The 22772-nt window shown below is 41.2% G+C and overlaps 1 protein-coding gene across 6 annotated transcripts in view; it reads left to right on the forward strand.

Moving 5' to 3' along the window:
- Positions 1–22772, forward strand: part of IKBKE (inhibitor of nuclear factor kappa B kinase subunit epsilon) — an 889499-nt gene that overhangs the window by 753510 nt on the left and 113217 nt on the right. For all 6 annotated transcript variants that reach the window (XM_044076852.1, XM_044076857.1, XM_044076854.1 and 3 more), the window contains one exon: positions 7774–7845. In XM_044076852.1, coding sequence (XP_043932787.1) covers positions 7774–7845 — 72 coding nt within the window. The remainder of the gene's footprint in view (positions 1–7773; positions 7846–22772) is intronic.

Raw genomic sequence — 22772 nt, forward strand, 5'->3', positions numbered from 1 at the left:
GCCATAGCCCATGTACATACCTCTTTCAAAGATGTGTTCCTTTCTGTGGAATGTGTATGTACATATTTTATACATATACACATGCATTATAATAGGTGTACTATTGAAATCTCGTAGTGCTGGTGATCAAATGGCATGTGGTTGAGAGGCACAATGCCGAACCAGACTACTATGAATAAAAATACTGAATGTTCAGTGTAATTCAGTAGTCTGAGTTCTGTATTGAGAGTGGAGGTCGCGGTGAGGAACAGGGAATTTACCCATTTCCTCACTGTAATGCGACTTCAGAGTTGGTATATGTAATTTGAAGGTGGTATAAAAAATCAACAGTGAGCTGTTCCTCTCAGCCCTGGACACGTAAACACCGACACTTTCAAAGTAAAAAACCACTGATTTAATATTAAAAACAATAAAAATAGCTTAAAATACAACAGTTAAGCGCTTTCATCTAAATTATTTAGACTTCATCAGAACAATTCATTTCCATTACTTCACAGTTTAAATAGTTCATAAGTCCTATCATCATGTGCTGATAGTAATTACCAATTATATATTTAAAGTGCCAGTGTGCTTATTCATAATAACATAAATCATATTGTGTTAAACATCATGCATTCACCTGTAACTAATGTGCTATAGCATAAACCATATAATTGTCTCTATAAATTATTCTTGAGAATACAGTCAGGTAGAGGGATTGTAGGGAACTTGTGTCACTGAAAAGAGTTTGTTTTAAAACTAAGATGTAATATTACATATACAACAAGATGTATACCTAATGTATAATTTATAGAGACAATTATATGGTTTATGCTATAGCACATTAGTTACAGGTGAATGCATGATGTTTAACACAATATGATTTATGTTATTATGAATAAGCACACTGGCACTTTAAATATATAATTGGTAATTACTATCAGCACATGATGATAGGACCTATGAACTATTTAAACTGTGAAGTAATGGAAATGAATTGTTCTGATGAAGTCTAAATAATTTAGATGAAAGCGCTTGACTGTTGTATTTTAAGCTATTTTTATTGTTTTTAATATTAAATCAGTGTTTTTTTTACTTTGAAAGTGTCGGTGTTTACGTGTCCAGGGCTGAGAGGAACAGCTCACTGTTGATTTTTTATATCGTCGACTCGTTCCTTTTTCTGTGTAGTTTACTAATTTGAAGGTGGTGTGAGACAGTAAAAACCATGTGACGTTGACTTTACAGTCTAGTAAGTTGCACTGCATAGCTTGGGTGACTGACATCACCTAAAGCTTTGTCGAAATATGTCAAACTACAGTTGTTGGTTAAACAGTTTCGATGTTTTCTTGTTAGACATTACGTATTTCCACATTTGGGTGTGACTATTTAATTGGCCGATTAATGCAGTTTCCAGATTTCTACAGTAAACCTATATGTTTGTGTGTATATGTATGTATGTATATAATTAAACACACACACACACATATACACAGAGTTTCTGGTTGTGGCTTCCTTGTAAGGAGGAGAAGATTTGAACACTAACTTCCAACAGCCTGTCCACTCATTCTGCATAAGCAGCAATATTGAAATACTTGTCTTTGTCATGATTTAAACACCTTGAGTGTGACACATCTCTGATTCAGGATTTTTGCCACTACTGGTACTTGATCCCTACATTTTATAGTATTATAAATATTACTATATTTACAGAAATTTCAATTTCATGAAAATCCAGCAATCTTGGCATATGGTGTTTGCAGATATTACAAAGCATCTGCAAAATTTCCCAGAGTCTGGATGTATTTACAGAAATAAGGCTTTCCTACCACATCCAGATCCTCATCAGAAATCAAAGATTTTACAGATTACTGAGCTTTAAGTCTTTAAGAGTTTTGTTCTGCTGAAGCAATTTATGTGATATGTTAATATTCAAAATGGGAAAAAAAGGATTCAGTTTGGAGTGTCGAAGCTATTGTCACTGCAAAATTCCTTCTGAGTAACTCTACTGCTTTAAACTTTCTGTACCTCTTTTATGTGCAATAGTAACCTTTTAGAAACAATTTGGAACAATTTTTTTGTCAGAGATGTTTCTAGACTCTTGACAGTTTTACAATAAAAGTTTTAAGTAATCAAATGCTTTAATTAGCCACTGTTTCTTAAACATAGTTCAAATAAACTTTTCCATGTTTAGTTTTAGGGGAAATTGTTACTGAAATGGCTAGCTGTTGAGAGAGCAGTAAAACACGTCTTGTTGCCTTTCAATAGTACAGGCAGCTTTTAATTTGTCTGTTGTACCAAACCCATGCTCACAGATTATTTCCTTTTTATTGCTAACATCCTTGTCCTTGGTGCAGTGGAAAATTTGCATCAAGCGGTCTTCGCTACACTAGAATGACAAGTAGCCATGACTTGTTTCACGGGAACCTCATGCTGGTCTGTACTGGATTAAGTTGGTCAAGAGTGCAATTCTACCAAGCATTTCATACAGGATTTTACTTGTGTGCTGAACTGCTTTCTGTAAAATAACTTACTGATTCATTATGATTTTGAAGAAGTTATCTTGCATTGCTGTTTATTTTAAATATTAGTTTTCTCTTATGTCCAGATATTCTCTATGTTCATGCATGTGCTAATTTAAATTATTATACTGCTCCTGTTTAATGAATGTGTTTAAGTTATCTCAGAAAATCAGCTGAGGGGTGGTTTGTCTTTTGTAGTCCCCCCCCCCCCATTTCCCTGGAGTTATTTCTGGACTGTTTTCTCAGAGTCTATGTAGAAGTGTTGACTGTTTGTGTATTCCCTAATTAATAATTGATTGGGACTCCTGTCTGATTTTTTCATCTGTCTGAGACCACATCACGAGAAGCACAGAATGCTCTGTAATAGCATACGGTACGGGAAATAAGCTGACTGAAGAAAAATATGTATTTTAATATAGTAGTAACCCATGGCTGGGTGTGGGTAATGTTGGATTTACCCATGGTTGGTGTTGTTTGGTCATAAGGGTTGTTTAGCCTACCCAGTCACATTTGAAATGCCAGAATAATAGATGATAAAATTCTGAGAGTGATTTTTCTGACATATTACTGCTGTACAGCAATTAATGCTTGGTTAATCATTAAGTTACTAATTTTAACATTGTAATAAGTTTTAGTTTTATACAAGCCCAACCTGGTACATTCTAACATTTTTATTCTTAATTTAATTGGCACCTAGAACAATAGGTTGGAAAGGGGATAGGTTGGAAAGGGAAAAGCAGGTACAAGTATGACTCAGTCATTGTCCACGCTGGTGTCAACGACCTGAGACGTACCTCCTTGGACTACATGAAAAGAGACATTGAGGAGCTCTCTGATTATGTAGCCCAGGCAGGTATGACCCTGACCTTGAGCAGTATCCTACCTTCACCTAGAATGATGCCACAATACAGTGATAAGATGATCAGCTTTAATAATTGGCTTAAATTCTGGTGTCATTCAAAGGGGATCCAATGTCTGTCTGCCTGGGATGACATGCTTGACAAGCCACGCTGCTTCGCAAGGGACGGCTTGCACCTGTCACCCCTAGGCTTCCGGATATTGGCAAAGGCTCTTGCCACCCCCATAGTGCCTTTTTAGGCAAGGCTCAAATTCTAAACCTACCACCCTAGAACACAAAAAGTAAAAACTAATGGTAATGCTGCTCAAAGCCAGAAGTCTCAATCTCAAGAAGCACACACTCGAGGCCCTTCTCAGTATGGAGAACATCGATGTCTGTGCTGTGACAGAAACCTGGTTCAAGGCTCCTGAGAGCACCCCAGCACTAGCAGGTTTCACCTCATATCATGCGTTCGGCCCCAAAATCCGGACAACACCAAGAAAGGAGGGGTGTCCATATTCATAAAGGACACCCACACCTCAAGGTTGGTGGCAACGACGATGCATCGGAGACCATCCAGGTGCAATTAACCATAGGCAAGACCGCTCTGCAATTTGTAGCATGTTACAGGCCACCCTCTCAAACTCAGGAACCTCACATGGCCTTCCTGAAAACAATGGAGGGATAAATGTATCTCCAAACACCATCATACTAGGTGACTTCAACTACCCTAATATAGACTGGGAACACTACTCAAGCCCAAACACTCTAGCCCAAAGGTTCCTGGAGTTCATAAACTCAAATGCCATGGAACAACTAGTCACCATCCCCACAAGAGGAGAAAACATACTTGATCTCATCATCACGAACATGGGATCACAATGTTCAACACCGGAAGTATACCCCTCACTGGTGAGATCAGATCATAAACTAATCTCGCTGGAGGTCCTCATCCCGCCTCCACCTGAAATAAAAAAGACCACAGTGAAAAACTTCTCAAAAGCCGACTTCACACTTCTCAAAACTAGTGTGGTCTCCTTTAAGGCCCCTGAGCCAGTGGTAAACATTACTCAAACCGCTGAATCACTTACAAATGCCTTCTACCAGCACCTACAGGACTGCATGGATCAGGCAATCCCAAACAAAACTAAGACTCTTTGTACCAAAGGCAAGCGTCCAGTCTGGTGGACCCCAGCCATAAACAAGCTCTACAACAAAAGGAGGAAGCTACTACAAGATAGAGCAAAATCCTTGAAAGGTAAGACACCTTTGATCATTATAAGTAAAAAACTAAGAGCTCTCATAAAATCATCCAAGGCAAATTTTGAGAGAAAAATCGCCAAGGACTCAAAAGACAATCATAAGGCCTTCTTTAGCTATGTTAGAAACCTAGGAGGAAACTCCCAGATATGCTCAGAATTAGTTCAAAATGATGTGAAGATTACTGAACCTACACACATTGCCAACATACTGACTGACAGGTTCAGTGCAAACTTCTCCCCCCCCTCCCCCCAAAAGGAGAGATATCTATACCAGAGGATTGGAGGCCCCCAAACGTCTCCAACGGCCAGGTGAGAACTGCTCTCTCCAAAGCAAAAACACAGCATCCATGGGACCGGATGGTGTCCCGGCTGTGTGCTCCACGAACTCAATGAGGAATTAAACCCGCAGTTAGGACAGCTGTTTAATCTTAGCCTCACCTCAGGATACATACCCAAGGAGTGGCGCACGGCGACTGTGGTCCCACTTCACAAGGGCGGTGCCTCCACCGACCCTGGAAATTACCGTCCCATTAGCTTGACAAGCCTTATCTGCAAAGCCATGGAGAGGATCATAATGGAACTCATAAATAAAGACATAGGGAACTTGCAGACTTTGGATCCAACCCAGTTTGGCTTTGTCAAAGGCAGATCATGCCTTTTAAACTTGGTTGACTTTTTCGAGACAGTCACCAAGGCCATTGATGAGGGAAAGGCAGTCCATACAGCCTACCTTGACCTGGCAAAGGCCTTCGACACAATACCCCACTCAGGTATCATTGAAAAACTCATCAGCTTGAATGTAAACCCATACATCACAAGATGGGTTGCAAACTGGCTTAGTGACAGAACCCACAGGGTCAGAGTTGCTGGAGCCATGTCAGACTCAAAGCCTGTCACAAGTGGTGTCCCACAGGGCTCAGTCATGGGTCCACTCTTGTTCGGCATCTACTTTTCTGAAGTACAAGCAAACACAGGAGGGTTATGGCTGACAAAGTTTGCAGATGACTGCAAACTGGGCCATAGTCGAAAACACATCTGACACAGATATCCTTCAGAAGGGCCTCACAGAAACGGATAACTGGTGCCAGAGCCATGGCCTAAAGTTAAATGCCAAGAAATGCGTAGTCATACCCTTCGGGAAAAACAAGGTTACCCCTAGCTACCATATAGGTGGCAATCCACTGAGCACAGAAGAAGTCATCAGGGATCTGGGGACCCAGGTTGACAGTAGCCTTTCGTTTGACACTCATGTTGCTAAAGTGGTTAGGAAAACCTTCTACATTGCCCACCTGATCATGAAGGGATTCACATCTAGATCAAGGGAGGTCGTCGTCCCCCTATACAATGCCCCATTCGGAATGTATCTGACCAGACACCTGCAGCAGCTGGAAAGGCCCCAAAAGTTCCTCACCAAAAGGATAAAGGGTCTCAAAAATATGTCTTATGCTGCCCGACAAAGAACTCCAGCTCTATTCAGTCTCATACCGCTTGCTCAGAGGTGACCTGTGCCTGACATATAAGGCCATGTCAAACCCTGATTTGATGAATATGCTTCACCTCAAAAAATCTAGATCCCTCAGAACCACAAGGGCGGGAGACTTAAACCTTGACACGATTATTAATAGAACGTGCTGGAGGGACAGATTCATCACCCAGAGACTCCCTATGCTGTGGAACAAAATCCCGGTACATGTGAGGCAGAGCACCTCGCTGGCCTTGTTCAAGAGGAATCTTGACCAATGGATGGGGGATCGCAGATATACCCCAGGGATTACTTCAGTGTCACTGCTTGACAGAGGCACAGCAAAATAATAGGCATAGTTTTATTCAAACTAAAGGGGTGCGAAAGCCAAATAACTATGGGCTAGGCTTATAAATGCCCTTGGGCAGATAGCCTAGTATGAACCTATGAACCTATAAGTGCTGAGCCAACTCATTTTCACTGTCAGATAAAAATCAGTTTGTAACAGAAAATTATTCTCCTGCCTAATTGCTCTGAAAACATCCTCATGGTATTTGAAGCACTATTTCCATCCCTTTTTCAGGGGGACTCACTACATTTGTTATGGGTCTTGTGGGCCTCTCTAGCTGATTGCAGGTCCTTGTGTGCCTTTGAAGTTACTGCTCTTTCCAGTCTTATTACCCCACTTCCTCCCCAATAGTTTCTAATAAGAAACAGTAAATTTAGTAATTTGTCAAATTGGTATATGACTGTTGATTAATAATTTAAGAAAAAGGGTAATCCCCTGAAAAAAACTGCCTGAAAATGTGCAGATTAGACTTGATCCAAATCTGATAGATCAAAAGAAAAATCCACAGGTACCAATTAGCGTTCCAGATGCAAAAAGTCAACAAAAAAAAACAGGAAAAAGCAGGAACTCAAACATCTAATATTTATTATAAGTGCAGAATGTAATCAAGTTACACCAACTCTTTCTCAATGCTAATACAAGACATTCATTTCACTCAACATTTATAATATAGACATTTATAACATTTACTGTTAGTCTTTATTATAAATGTTGAGTGAAATGAATGCCTTGTATTATATTTCCAGATTAGACTTTGAAGTAGCATGTTACACTTGGGATACATTTTGAAAATTTAGCAATGTAGTAGAAAAGTACACGAATAATGCAGGTTCTAGAAGAGATTGATATGGAGATTTCTAATTTTAGGAGCAAACTGTCTCAGCTGTGGACTTTTTATGGCCTCGGGTTTGTTTTTATAGTGTGGTCCATATTGTAATTAAACATGTTGCATATTTGTTTGATAAACTGTCATTATGTAGTGATGGTAAACTGTGGAATGATAGAGCAATACAGGTTAGAAATTATCACAACAGCTGCAGGCATATTTTATGCAGGAGCACACCAGCAGAATGCTGTCACTAAAGTTTGTCATACCTAGGGTAGTATGAAAATATGACGCATAAGCCAATCATTAGCGGACCGGAGTTCCGCTGTGGCGACCCCTAACTGGGAAAAGCCGAAAGACACAACATTGTAGCTTTACCATGAATAATGCAGCCTGATGGAGAATTCATTAAAATCCATGCAATTAATGGTTATTATTTGGGGAGAGGTTTAAGTTTCGTTATCACATGACAAGATAAATGTGACAGAAATGTTGAGTGCTGCAGCATTTTGAAAATGTGTTTTTGCTTTGATAACAGGATGAAGCAGCTGAAACACGAGATGGAAGTAGTCACTCATGAATTACAATTAAACAACAGCATTATTGAGGGGTAAGTATTACAAGGTGTATGGGGACGAGACAGAATTAGTAATAATGACCTGAGAACATTTCTACATGAACTTACAGTATCATTGTATCTGTTATTCACTAGGTCATTTAAATATGGAGAGCTTGCTCAAGATTGGAGACATGCACTTGTTAAACCCATCTTTAAAGGACAAATACAGGAAAACATTTTAAAAAGATATATTTCTTAACTTTTCCTTAAGAGTGGCTCATTGCAAACCTGTATGTACCAGACAGAATTAGTCACTAGTAATTTTATTCAGTTTGTAACCTTGACTGACCTCCTGGGGGCAGACATCCTGATGAGAGTTTGTCTACTAAAGAAAAATCTTCCCCATGATGCACTGTGAGTCCACTGTTTCTGAGAATGCAATGCCCATAGCTTGACTGTTTCATGACAGTTCCATTCACTTAGAATGGAAGAACACCGAACAGCAGCTAATTTTGACAGGCCTCAGTACAATTATCATTTACTGTCACACAGTGCCTTTTACAAATATGTTTCCTGGTGATGTGTTAAACGTTCTCTGAAAAAAGGTACCAGAACTGCCAGCTCATTGCTGGGATAACAGACTTTTTTTTAAGACATTCTGTTTTGACCTGCTTCAGTTCCTTCTCAAGTTACCCCTCCCATTTTCCAAACCCTTAGCTAGCAAGAGTTTCTTATTTCCTGGCCTTCTAAGTTCAGCTAATTTGAATGACAATACACATCAAATAGAGTTGCTTACAGTCAGCCTGGTGTGCCTCAAACTGTTCCCTCACCTCTCTCCTTACTGCTAACATCTGAATAGCACTTTCACAGTGAGTCATGGTACAGATATGCTGTTAGCAATCCTTAATGTAAAGGTGTCTTAAGTATTCCTCTGAACATGCCTGTGGCATACACAGATAATCTCTGCCACTGACAGATTTAGCTATGAATGCAAAATTATACTCTAATAATGAATAATTATATTTGCCTTGGAGAGATGCGCAGTATTCTGCATTGTAACCCTTAGGCATGTCACGGATGTGTCCTTCTCCTTGCAGTTTTGTGTGCACATATGCATTGCTGGTATGTTTTTCAAGTAACTTAAAATATTCTTTACTTCATGCTATGCGCTGCCTGCTCTGTGTACTCTACTTGCTTACTCTCACAATTGTTTTTAGCTTTTTTTTTTTTTTTTTTTGCAAGCTGCCACAACATGCTTTTCTAGTCATCATTATACAGAATGTAACATATTTCCCCAAGAATGTGGACAAACCGTACTACATCTAACAGCATGTTTTACACAACAGTCATTTTTGTGTAATCATGACTGTTGCAATTCAATTATCATATGGATGTAGTTCTTTCAGCAGGAATAAAGCATGAAAGGCCCTTTTTCCCCAGGAACATCAACAAACCAAATGAGCTGAGAACATTTTGCAAGATTATACACAAATGCCAACTCATATATATCACAGGGATGGTCTTTGACTTCATAAAAATAAAAACAAAAGGATGCACAGGGCAAGAAGCCAGGAAATGAACAAACAGCCTATGGCCACAAACATGCATAACAACAAAGATGAGAGATTCTCTAAACTTAGAGTCCAAAGCGATTAGGTGGGTAACACACATTTCAGCTATCTTAGCCTCTACAAGTGCATAACTTGTGAAGCCTGATAAATAACAAAGAGTCTGGCTTTCAGTACAAGAAGGGACAAGCTGAGCTGACAGGTAGTATGATGAGGTGGTGTGCCTCACAACACTTAATGCACAAAGCCTAAAAAACAAAATCCCTAACCTCCATGCCTGGCTGTCCCATAACCACCATGACATTACCGCCGTTTCTGAAACCTGGCTGAAAACCTTTATAAAAGATAACGAAATCCTACCACCAGGTTTCCAAATCATTCGCAATGACAGAGCCCACAAAAAAAGGAGGTGGAGTAGCAATAATCTACCCCACCTCCCATACCATAACTCCCTACTCCAATAAAATGCCAACTTTTGCCAATGCTGAAATTATAGTAGGTTTACTAGAAATAAACAAACACAAGTCCATATGTATTGCTGCCCTCTATATTCCCCCTGGTGATAATATAAAAACGCTTGAAAACATCCTGTCCTGGTTCTCCTCCAATATAAAAAAAATGAAACCTATATACTCTGTGCTACCAACATCAACTGGAATACGATTAACTCTGAAGCCTCGTCCCACACAAATAAACCTGTACAACTTCTCCCAACTATACCAACATCAACTGGAATACGATTAACTCTGAAGCCTCGTCCCACACAATCAACCTGTACAACTTCTCCCAACTAATACAATCTCCAATCAGACTAAATAAAGATGGTACAGTCATTGACTGGATCCTAACAACTCACCCAAACCTTATCAGCAAAGCCGGACCATTACCCGATCCTCTCAGTGATCACCTACAAGCCTTCGCTGACCGCCTCCCATCTCCACTGCATAAACACCACTACATCCAAACCCGCAACCTGTCCTCTTTCAACCCTCTAACTTTCTCTGAATGCTTAAAGTGTACTAACTGGTCTCCTCTAAAAACTCTTCCTCTAGATGATGCCATTTCCTACTTTAGCCACTCATTCCTAACCCTTCTCAATCAGCAAGCTCCGCCCCCAAACCAAACGCATCAAAACCAATCCCTGCCCATGGTTATCAAAAGATACTGAACTAGTCTTGCACCAAAGGGACAAAAAATGGAAACAATATCAAAAACATAAAAACCCTAACACTCTCTTAGAGTAGAAAGAACTACGAAACTCTGCAAAAAAACCTAATAATTAAAGACTGCAAAGCCCCCTACTCCAAACTCCAGTCCTTGCACTCAACAAATCCAAAAAAATTCTGGGACTCCATCTCATCCATGCTGCAACCTAGCAACAAAAAAAAAACCCTGCCCAGACCCCAACCTCTCGAACCTTGAAGCAGCCAGCCAGTTCAAATCATTCTTCATAGACTGCATAGCAAAACTATCAGGCTCCACCACCACCCCAATCAACAACTTTCCTCCACATCCTCAAGCCCATCCCCACAAGCACTATAAAAAGACTTCTCAAACTCAAACCCTGTCACAGTGCATCCGACAACCTTCCACCCACCTTCCTTAAACAATCTGCAGACAGTATTGCCTATCCCATCTCTATTCTTATAAATAAATCCATACAAGAATCATACAGCCCTTCTATCTGGCGCCATGCTTACATTATCCCCCTCCACAAAGGTGTCAAAAATACTGATACCACCAACTTCAGGCCTTATTGCCATCCTTTCCCCTCTTTCTAAATACTAGAGAAAACAATACAAGCACAACTCATGGCACACCTAACACTAAACAATCTCCTCTCCCTTACCCGACACAGCTTCTATCCTGGCCACAGCACCATGACTGCCCTTCTTTCCTTTCTTGAAACCATAAACCTCGAACGTGACTCGGTCAAGCTCGTATCCACACTATTCCTAGATCTGTCAAAGGCCTTTGACACAATCTCACACACCCTACTTATATCCCAACTCTACACCCTACACCTCTCTCTCACCACCATCACCTGGTTTTCCAACTACTTGTCCAACTGCCAACAAGCTGTCCAATGGAAAATTTCAACCTCCCCCTTCCTTCCCACACCTGTAGGTGTCCCACAAGGTTCTCTTCTTGGCCCTTTTCTCTTCAATCTATTCATTAAGAACTTTCACCAATCCATCCCAGACTCATCTATCATCCAATATGCAGATGACTCAGCAATCATCTGCTCAGCCTTCTCCCCGCTTTGAGCTCCTAGCAAAAACCCAACTAGCCTTCTCCAAAACAGAAACCTGGATGCAGTCTAACCATGTGGCACTAAATGCAAATAAAACCAAACTAATGTTTTTTTTTTCTCTTACCAAAAACTCCATTGACAAATCCATATTTACCATAAAGAGCCAAAACAACACCCTCCTTGAAATCGTTCCCAACACCAAGCTTCTTGGCATCATTATTGATGAACTAAAATTTGACACCCACATCCACTCCTCAATCATGAAAACCCACCAAAAGTTAGGTCTCCTCTGTAGGCACAACCATTTCCTAAGCCCCTCTGCCCATCAAATTCTTGCATCCACCTTCCTACTCCTCTCCCTTATGTATATTGCCCCTCTTTTCACCAGTCTCCATCTTGGCCTTCGGTCCAAACTTGAATCCTGCTACCACAAGATCTCCAAATTTGCAGCCAATTCAAAAAACTCATCCCACCACTGCCACTCCCTCCTCACCCTTATCTGGCTTGAACTACCCAACTATCTACAAATCACCATTGCCCACAAGCTCATCTTTAAACCTGTGAACTGCCCAGCACTCGCTACTTACTTAAAACCTTACATTCCCAACTGCTCACTCAGATCCAAAAACCAAAGTCTCCTTCAGGTCCACAAACCTGCACAACCTCCTGGCCATCTACTGCTGTCCCACTCCTTAGCTAAACAGTGGAACTCTCTCCCCACACACCTATGCAACCTACCTAACCATACAAATTTCAAATCTCAGCTACTCTCCATCTTTCTTCCAAATGGGAATGCCCTTGCCACTCTCCAACTTAACCCCCCATTCCACCTTGCACTGACTCATCCAGCTACCTCTAGTATTACTTCATCCCACCCAAAACAATCCCTCCCCTACCAAAAACTAATTTTCTCTCTAATATCTATTGTACTATACTCTCCAATCTCAAATATACTATTACCCTCTCCTTGCATAATATTTTCCTAACCTTCTAATGGCTAGTAGCTATATATTTTGAAATATTAAACCTACAATTGAGTTTGTAACAAAAATGTATTATTATTTATTTATTTGACATTTGTTGACCGGGTTGGTCCATCTGGGCTAAGGCCCTTTTTCAGTGGAGACCCGGGTAGAAAAGCTCCATAATTACAAAAATACATACAGTTTCCAAGAAAAAACATTTGCTGGTACACGAAGAGTATATAACAATGGACAGCGAGTATAAAATAATACAGATTACAGATAACATCCACTGGATAATGGACAGCGAGTATACAATAACAATACAGATTACAGATAACGTACACTGATGGCTAGTTATGTATATTGAGGTAGGTAGACTAGGAGAGATTGAATTTAAAGTAGAAAGAAATAGTGGGGAGTGTCTGGGTAGCAGTGAAAGACAGGTAAGAGTGCAACAGTAGTATGTTCATTTTATGTAAATGTTGAAATTTTTGTATTGAGTTATGTATTTCATTTTTGTAACATTGTGACAAGCCAATTACAAATTTTATGGAGCTTATCTGTAAATGTTTAATTAGCTGTATGAACTATGTCCTTTTGTAACGTGAAATGTAACTTGCAATAATTGTGGAGCTTTTTTCCCCCAGGCCTCCACTGAAAATGGGCACTTCTTGGCCCAGTGGACTTCCCCGGTCATCAATAAAATAAATAAAAGGTGATGAATTCATTATGTAGACATCATGGCTCCTCAGTGAATAACTTAAATTGACTGTTCATCAACATAATTTGAAGTAGGAGATGTGGTGCATATACATGGGAACCCTAGGTCACAGACAATAGCTTAGCATATTCTCGGGGATCTTCACAATAGCATCAGATGAGGTATGAGCTGAATCATTTAGTAAACCAGTTTTTAAACCCAAGAAATAAAAAAAAAACACATTAACGATTACATAGTTCTTGTGTCACCAAGCAGTTGCATCTAAGCATAGACAGGTCTCCAGAAAGTAACTAAAATCTAATGGGCAGCCATATTTGTGGAATCACTATTCCACTAGACCATCTGACTTCAAAATACCAGTTTCCTTACAGGTGTGCCAGACTGTTTATGAAAGTCACGTAAAATAAGGCACATCACAAAATGAATGGTAGGCATTTTGGGTGACACTGACCACTGTTCATACCATACTGCACTATGCCCCACTACAGGGTTGTGATAGTGAGGCAAAGAGTGCAATCAGATATCAGCTGCAGGACCTACTACGTAAAGCAGGACATCATGAATTGGTTTTGATAATGGGTGACGTGAATGCACTTATTGCGACTGACTGAACAGGATATCGACACTGCCTGGCTCCACATGGGTAGGGCTTCACGAATAAGAGAGGCTATTCTAGTCCTCTGTCTGCCAAATCACTTGGTAGTAGCCTACACATGGTTCAGTAAGACACAGTCATAAGTTCATGTACATGATTGGCCAATATCCAACTCAGATACACTTCCCCTAGTGAGGAAAAGATACTGGGGTATAACCATAGATTGTACAGTCATCCTGTGCAAACCATTTGGCCCACATCATAAACCACTGGTTGCCAACATCAGCTACAAGCATTGGCAAAGACAGCTCAAAGGTCAAAAAAGATCAGGGTGAAGACCTGGAAGTTGACTGGAGATGAAGTACAACAGCTCAATGAATCAGTCATGCCTCCAGCACCCCAAGAAGAGGTGGAAATAGGTGTACTTGAAGAATGGCAGCACCTTAAAACTGCATGTGTGAGGACTACAGAAATAAGTTGTGGCCTGGCCATTTACATCCATAAAGGACTAAAGGGAAAGCATGTGGAGTAATGCAGCAGTCCAGGATCTATGCAAAAAAATACAGAGTGCAATAAAACTGTGAGATCAGAATGACCATCCAGGCTAGGAAGGAATGGAGGCTGATTAACAAGGAAGGTAAGAAAGGAGTTGCATTAGCACAGAACAGGGCGTTGGAGGCACTCTACCAGCAACTGCAGAGAGACACACAACATCAGCTTGCAAGGCCACTACATCCAGATAAAGAAGACTGACAGACAGACTTCATGAGAGATGCCAGCAACAATATGCTCATCAGTTTGCAGCACATCAAAGGAAGAGAGAGAGAGAGAGAGAGAGAACTTACAGCAGCCTAACAATACATTAACTCCACAGATGCTGTACTACCCCAGAAACAGGCTACAATACAAGACAAGCAGGATATCATCCTGGAAGATGTAAGACTTTCACTAAGGAAAATCAGGGCATGGACAGCGGCAGGCTCAGTAGATGTCACAGTGGATATGATAAAGATGCTGTCTGAGATAGGGGAGAATTGGCTCCTGTAGCTACTTGTAGCAGTGTTGAGAGAAAGGCATATCCCAGGTGAATGTAGAATATCTTTACTTTTACCAGTGTACAAGAACAAATGGGACATCCACAACTGTGATCCATACAGAGACATCAAACTCCTGTCACATTGCATGAAACTTATGGGAGAGGGTGATTCATAAATGGATACGCAGGGTAGTACAATGTAACAAGGGCAATGAGCAGCTTGTATTCAGATCAGGATGCAGCAAAACTGACCTGTTTTTTCTGAGTGAGACAGCTGATAACAAGCTAGAGATGAGGAAACAGTCCAAATGCTCACTCCGATATTTTGATAATACAGACGAGAAGATCCCAAGAAAGCTCCCTTGGGCAGAACCATAAGTTGTTCAAAGTCCCAGAAACATTTGTAGAATTAGTGCAGCCTAAGTAAAAGGACCAAACAACTTTGGTACAGTGTTCTGTCTCACATTTAGGGTAATCTATGCACCCATAACTGGATCCGTTTTTCTATCTATAGTTATAGAACTTTGCAAATTGGCAGTCACTACTACCAATTAGTAATTGTCTAGTGTGAAAGACCACACAATTCCCATTCTGCAGAAGGAGGTGATGCAGCTTGAAGTGTCCGGTTCCCCCCGATTACAAACCATACTACCCACAAGTTATCTTTCTCATGTTTTCTCATTTTACACAATGATAGTATTGATGTGACTGGCATCTGTTTCAGGGCTAAACTTTGAAGTCCTCTAGCATTCCACACTGACGACGTATCAGTAAAAAAAAAATTGAAACTACCTTTACTTATTCTGTTGTTGCAAACATAATTTGGACTGACCAACTGTATTTACCTCGTACTAAAAATCCCAGTTTTTGACATCTGAGGAAACTGTCGTGACAATTTTCCTCTTGCATACCACAGCAACATCAGCCTGTGAATGACAGCTAACATTTCTATTTACTGAGCCATTAGCTGGGCAGCAATATATATCAGCCATAGGTACAGGAAGTGCAAGACATTTGTCTCATTCCTGACATGTGCAGTACTCCCGTTTAGTAGCTCTTACCACATAAAATATTTTTTTCTTTTTTTAACTTAATCACTCTTGTCTTCTTGAAGTCAAGGACCAATGAGTCTAAACCTCAGAAGTTCCACAAAATAAAAAGTGTGTGTGTGTGTGTGTGTGTGTGTGTGTGTGTGTGTGTGTGTGTGTGTGTGTGTGTGTGTGTGTGTGAATTAATCCACAACTGCCTAAGGTTTATTACTTCCTATTGCCTGATATGAACTTTTTTTTTCTTAAGAAACTATACTCTGTAATAAATAAACCATATGCAAATGCTGGATTCAGCATATCCACACCTCCTGGCTAGTTGCTCAGCATAATGCAGCTGAGGTTATCCAAGTCCAACTAACTCTGTGCAAAACTGCAATCCAAATTGTAGCTTGCTACTGATCCCCCACCATGCCCCAGGATTCCCACTCCTCTTTTCTTGATATACTGGAAAATATTAGGGTTCAAGCAAACACCCTAATATTGGGCGATTTCAACTACCCCACCATTAACTGGGAAAACTACTCATGTACCAACTCCTTCACTCAGCGCTTTCTGGAATTCATAAATTCCAATGCCCTGGATCAACTTATCCACACCCCCACCAGGGGCAACAATATCTTAGACCTAGTCATTACCACCATGAGTGACCGGTGTTCCACACCTGAAGTCAACTCCTTGTTGGTCAGATGCGATCATAAGCTAATCACCCTAGATATCCATATCCCGCCCCCACCCCCCTTTAAGGAAACCATGGTAAAAAATGTCTCCAAAGCCAACTTCATGCTTCTTAAGACAGAAGTGGTGAACTTCATAACACCCATGCAGATGGACAATACAGTTACAACTGCTGAATCCTACACAAATGCACTCTATAAGCACTTACACAAGTGCAGGATCGTGCTATTCCAAACAGAACCAAGATGCTATCCTCCAAAAAAAGGAAGCCAATCTGGTGGTCCCCTGCCATAAACAAACTCTACAACAGAAGGAAGAAATTGTTGCAAAAGGGAGTAAAATCCCATGAGTGGAGGAGCTTCCTGGTCAACCTCAGCAAGAAGCTGAGATCCCTTCTAAGATCCTCCAAAGCTAGCTAAGAAAACAAGTTTACCACTGATCCTAAGGACAACCACAAAGCATTCTATAGCTATGTCAAGAATCTCAATGGCAACACCCAGATCTGCTCTGATTTTACAGCAAAATGACACAAAATATACAGAACCAACTGATATTGCCAACATCCTGGCAGATAGGTTCAGTGCTAACTTTACCTCCTCTCATCCCCTAAAGGGCCCATATCTATACAGGAAGAATGCAGAGTCCCTGTAATCACAACTTCAGAGGTAAAAGCAGCACTCTCTAAAGTCACAAACACAGCATCCATGGGACCGGACAATATCCCAGGCTGCGTTTTATATGAACTTCAGAACGAACTGGCTCCCCACCTAAGCACCATGTTCAATCATAGCCTCACGTCAGGCTTCCTGCCCACTGAATGGTGCACAGCAACCGTTATCCCACTCCACAAAGGGGGAGCCACCACTGATCCTGGGAACTATCGCCCTATTCGCCTGACGAGTCTGGTCTGCAAGGCCATGGAACGTATCATCATGGAATTCATAAACAAAGACATTGGTAAATTCCAAACTCTGGACCCCACCCAGTTAGGGTTTGTGAAAGGCAGATCTTGATTCCTGAACAGGGAATAGGGGATTCATAGGTTCATAGGTTCATAGCTTTATACTAGGCTATCTGCCCTAAGGCATTTATAAGCCTAGCCCAAAGTTATGTGGCTTACGCCACCCCTTATGTTAGAAATAATGTGCCCATTAGTTTGTTGTGCCTCTGTCCAGCAGTGACACAGAGATGATTCCCAGGGTAAACCTATGATCTCCCATCCACTGGTCAAGATTTGTCTTGAACAGAGCCAGCGAGGTGCTCTGCCTCACATGGACCGGGATTTTATTCCACAGCATGGGGAGTCTCTGGGTGATAAATCTATCCCTCCAGCACATCCTATTTATATCCGTGCTAAGGTTTAAGTCACTTGCTCTAGTGGTTCTGGTGGATTTGGATTTTTTGAGGTGGAGCATGTCCATTAATTCCGGGTTGGTCATGGCCTTGTATGTCAGGCACATGTCACCTCTGAGCAGACGGTATGCAACTGAATAGAGTTGGAGTTTCTTCAGTCTGGCAGTATATGACAGGTTTTGGAGTCCCTTTATCCTTTCGGTGAGGAACTTTTGGGGTCTCTCCAATTGCTGCAGGTGTCGGGTGAGATACATCCCGAATGGGGCATTGTACTCGATCATTGGTCTGATAAGTGAAGAGTACAGGGGAACAATGACCTCACTTGATCTGGATGTGAATCCCTTCATGATCAGATGGGCAATGTAGAAGGTCTTTCGAACCACTTTAGCAACGTGAGTGTCAAACGAGAGGCCACTGTCAACCTGGGTACCCAGGTCCCTGATAACCTCTTCTGTGCTTAGTGGGTTGCTACCTATATGGTAGCTTGGGGTTACCTTGTTTTTCCCGAAGGGTATGACTATACACTTTTTTGCGTTTAACTTCAGGCTATGGCTCTGGCTCCAGCTATCAGTTTCCGTGAGACCCCTCTGAAGGATGTCTGTGTCCGATGTACTATCCACTATGGCACCCAGTTTGCAGTCATCTGCAAACTTTGTCAGCCATAGTCCTCCTATGTTTGCCTGTACTTCTGAGAAGTAGATGCTGAACAATAGGGGGCCAAGAACTGAGCCCTGTGGGACACCACTTGTAACCGGCTTGGAGTCTGACATGGCTCCAGCAACTCTAACCCTGTGGGTTCTGTCCTTTAGCCAGTTTGCAACCCATCTTGTGACATATGGGTTTACACTTAAGCTGGTAAGTTTCTCTATGATACCCGAATGGGGTATTGTGTCGAAAGCTTTTGCAAGGTCAAGGTAGGCTGGACTGCCTTTCCCTCATCAATGGCCTTGGTAACTGTTTCGAAGAAGTCGACCAAGTTCAAAAGGCAAGATCTGCCCTTGACAAAGCCAAACTGGGTTGGGTCCAAGGTCTGCAAGTCCCCTATGTCCTTGTTTATGAGTTCCATTATGATCCTCTCCATAGCTTTGCAGACCAGGCTTGTTAAGCTTATGGGGCGGTAATTACTAGGGTCCATAGAGGCACCGCCTTTGTGGAGTGGGACCACAGTTGCCGTACACCACTCCTTGGGCACATATCCTGTGGTAAGGCTAAGATTAAACAGCTGCCTTATGTGCGGGTTTAGTTCTTCATTGAGTTCATGTAGTACACAGCCGGGGACACCATCCGGTCCCATTGATGCTGTGTTTTTAGCTTTAGAGAGAGCAGCTTTCACCTGCGCATTTGAGATGTCTGGGAGGCTACACTCTGTTGGGATAGTTATCTCTCCTTTTGGGGGGGAGAGGGGGGTGTTGAAAGCCTTGGCGAGGTCAAGATAGGCTGTGTGAACCACCCCCTATTCTGGAATTATAACTAAACTCACTAAACTAGGTATAAATCCATATGTCACAAGATGGGTTGCCAACTGGCTCACTGACAGAACTCACATTGTAAAAGTTGCAGACTCCAAATCTGACTTCAAACCAGTGAAAAGTGGAGTGCCACAGGGTTCAGTCCTGGGATCTCTCCTGTTTGGTAGCTACTTCTCTGAAGTACAGGCTAACACAGAAAGTCTCTGGCTAACAAAGTTCACAGATGACACAAACTAGGAGCTGTAGTCAAGTCCCCAAATGATGTGGACATCCTACAGAAGGGCCTCACTGAGACAGATGCCTGGTGTCAGAGCCATGGCCTCAAGCTCTATGCCAAAAAGTGCATTGTTATCCCCTTTGGTAAAAACTCTGTACCCATGAACTACCACATAAGTGGCAGTCTTCTTAACACCAAATGTGTGATAAGAGACCTTGGGACCCAGGTGGACAGTAGTCTCTCCTTTGGTAATCACATTGCCACAGTAGTCAGGAAATCCTTCTACATAGCACACCTCATCACAAAAGCGTTCTCATCCAGGAAAAAAGAGGTAATTGTTCCCCTCTACTCGACACTCATTAGACCCATTATAGAGTACAGCGCCCCTTTTGGAATGTACCTCACAAGACATCTGCAGCAGCTGGAAAGGCCACAGAAGAACCTCACAAAGAGAATTACTGGCCTCAAACAGATGCCCTACACTAAACGTCTCAAAAAAACTCCAGCTTTACTCTGTAGTATATCGCCTACTCCAAGGTGATCTCTGTCTAACATATAAAGCTATGTCAAACCAAGAGCTGTCGGACATGCTACGCCTAAAGAAATCCCAATCCCTCTGAGCTACATGCTTTAGGGACCTAAACCTTGTCACCACAATAAACAGGACTTGCTGGAGGGATAGATTCCTGTCCCAGAGACTTCCCAGACTCTGGAACAGGTTACCCATCTATGTCAAGCAAAGTTTCCTCATTAACACTCTTCAAGAAAAATCTTAATGAGTGGATGGGAAATAGGAAATACACCCTGGGGATCACTTCTGTGGCTCTGCTCGACAGGGGCACAGGAAATTAACTTTCTTGGGTTGGCATAAGCCAGGGAACTTTGTTGGCTAGGCTTACTTAGGCCCTTGGGCTGATAGCCTAGTACCTATCTATGAACCAATGATTTTCACTCCTCAGATTATCATTCTGCGGCTGATTATGCGGTTAATGAAAAATTAAAAAATCTGGAAAAAGTTATGTTCGAATCATGATTGATAATTCTTACCTGGTTTTACACTGCTATTGATACAGACTTGCATCTCCCTTAGATTAACTGTATAGAATTATTCTAGAACTGCATACATATGCCTTCTCTTATAGTCTCACACTGATTATGAAATGAACAGTAACATTTCACTGTTAAAGTATTACATAGTACATATTCTGTGTCTGGACCTTTTCCTTGGGTCATATCTGCATATAGGCTGTTCAGTTAAGCCACACATCATGAATAGATATATATATATATATATATATATATATATATATGTATATATATATATATATATATATATATGGATCTAGGATATTTGCTCGAATGAGCAAACATCCGAATCCAGAATAACCGAACACTTTAACGAAAGCGCTTTTATCGAAAAAGTGCTTTTGTTAAAGCGTGTTACAAAAAATATATATAAAACACTACATTTACATTTTACCCCCCCTACATTAATATTTTCCCTCCGAGACCGCACTACAGTGGGGAAAAGGGAAATTTCCCTTACCCGCACTGTAGTACAGCTTCGGCAACAGGCATACTTACGCGAAAGTGTTCTTCGGTGAAAAGCACTTTTGGCGTAATATGCCCGCACGTTTTTGTTTAATGCTTGCTTTTTTGAAGCGTCGCCTACAATATATATATATATATATATATATATATAATATAACATACACACACACACACATATAATACACATAATATAATATACACAACAATGCAATGCAAGATCACAACACCTGACAACACCTCAAAGGATTAAACACAAACATCTACTCATATGTAACACACAGGCAGTATAAAAAGAAAAGGGTAAAAAGTGTAACAATTTGTTTATATACTGCTGAGCTGTGACATCCAAGTACAAGAAAGCCTACAAAGGGGGAAAAGTCACAAGGCATCAACACTGCATAAAGACAAATATTCTGAGAGTTTCTCTCAACTGAAAGACCAATCAGTTATGCAGATTAGACACCTTTACTGTATCTTTGCATCTACAAATGCATAACTTCTGAAGCCTGATGAATAACAATAAGTCTAGCTTTTAGTACAGGAGGGAGCAAGCTGAGCTACCAGGTATCATGCTGTGGTGATGCATTAATTATGCAGACATCCCGACTCCTCACTGTAATTTCCATTGACTGTTCAGCAACAGAAGATGACGATAAAGGTGTGATGTATATGCATGGGAACCCTAAGTCACAGACAACTGCTTACCATTTACAGATGAGGTAGGAGAATTATCATGGACAAAATGAGTTATTACACTAAAGATCCACATGATTATGTACATGCTGGTTGTGGCACAACAGTAACATCTGAACATGGACAGGTCTGCTGAAAGTAGCTCACACCAAGGTGCATCCATGTATGTCCAGTCTTACCAGAAAACTTGGTCACGTTCAGCAGAGGGACATCTGAGGCATTATCACAACCTTGTTATATGAGGAGATCTTGCATTTTAACATAATGGTATTAATTGAGATCACACGTAATGTCGGCACCATGTTGTACCATCGGACTAGCCATTATGCCTTTGTTTACATGTGTACCATACTGCCAATTAAAACTGGGAGCAAAGGGTAAGAGATTGTGTTGTGAAAAGGTCTTCTTCTTGGTCAGTATCAGAAAGTGGTTTAAGAGACAGGTCACAAACTGATCTCCAGCCATTTTCTTTTTTTAATTGGCAACAGAAACAGTCATAAATTGAAACCACTTACCCACTGGGAGAAATGAACTACTTCTATTACCATCTCTCACACCACCAAGTGCAGTAGGGCAGTAGGGAACAGAAGGGTTTGGTCTTGGTTTTTGCAAGTATATCCTGTAATGGAAGGATCTCTTCCCATGGAGTCGATCTCAGAACCCATTTGTTTGAAACAACATGTTGCCAGAGAGACAGAAATGCAGAATCTGACTATCTGGAAGAGATACTAGAAGGCCAGATAGGGTATTTTCACAAGGGTCCCTACTTACTTATGACTTCTTTCTCTGTCCTTGGTTATGTGTGGATTCTGACATTCTTGTAGCTTCATAG

This window comes from Protopterus annectens, chromosome 7.part0, assembly GCF_019279795.1.
Source record: "Protopterus annectens isolate FY-2018-M chromosome 7.part0, PAN1.0, whole genome shotgun sequence".
Lineage (NCBI taxonomy): Eukaryota > Metazoa > Chordata > Ceratodontiformes > Protopteridae > Protopterus > Protopterus annectens.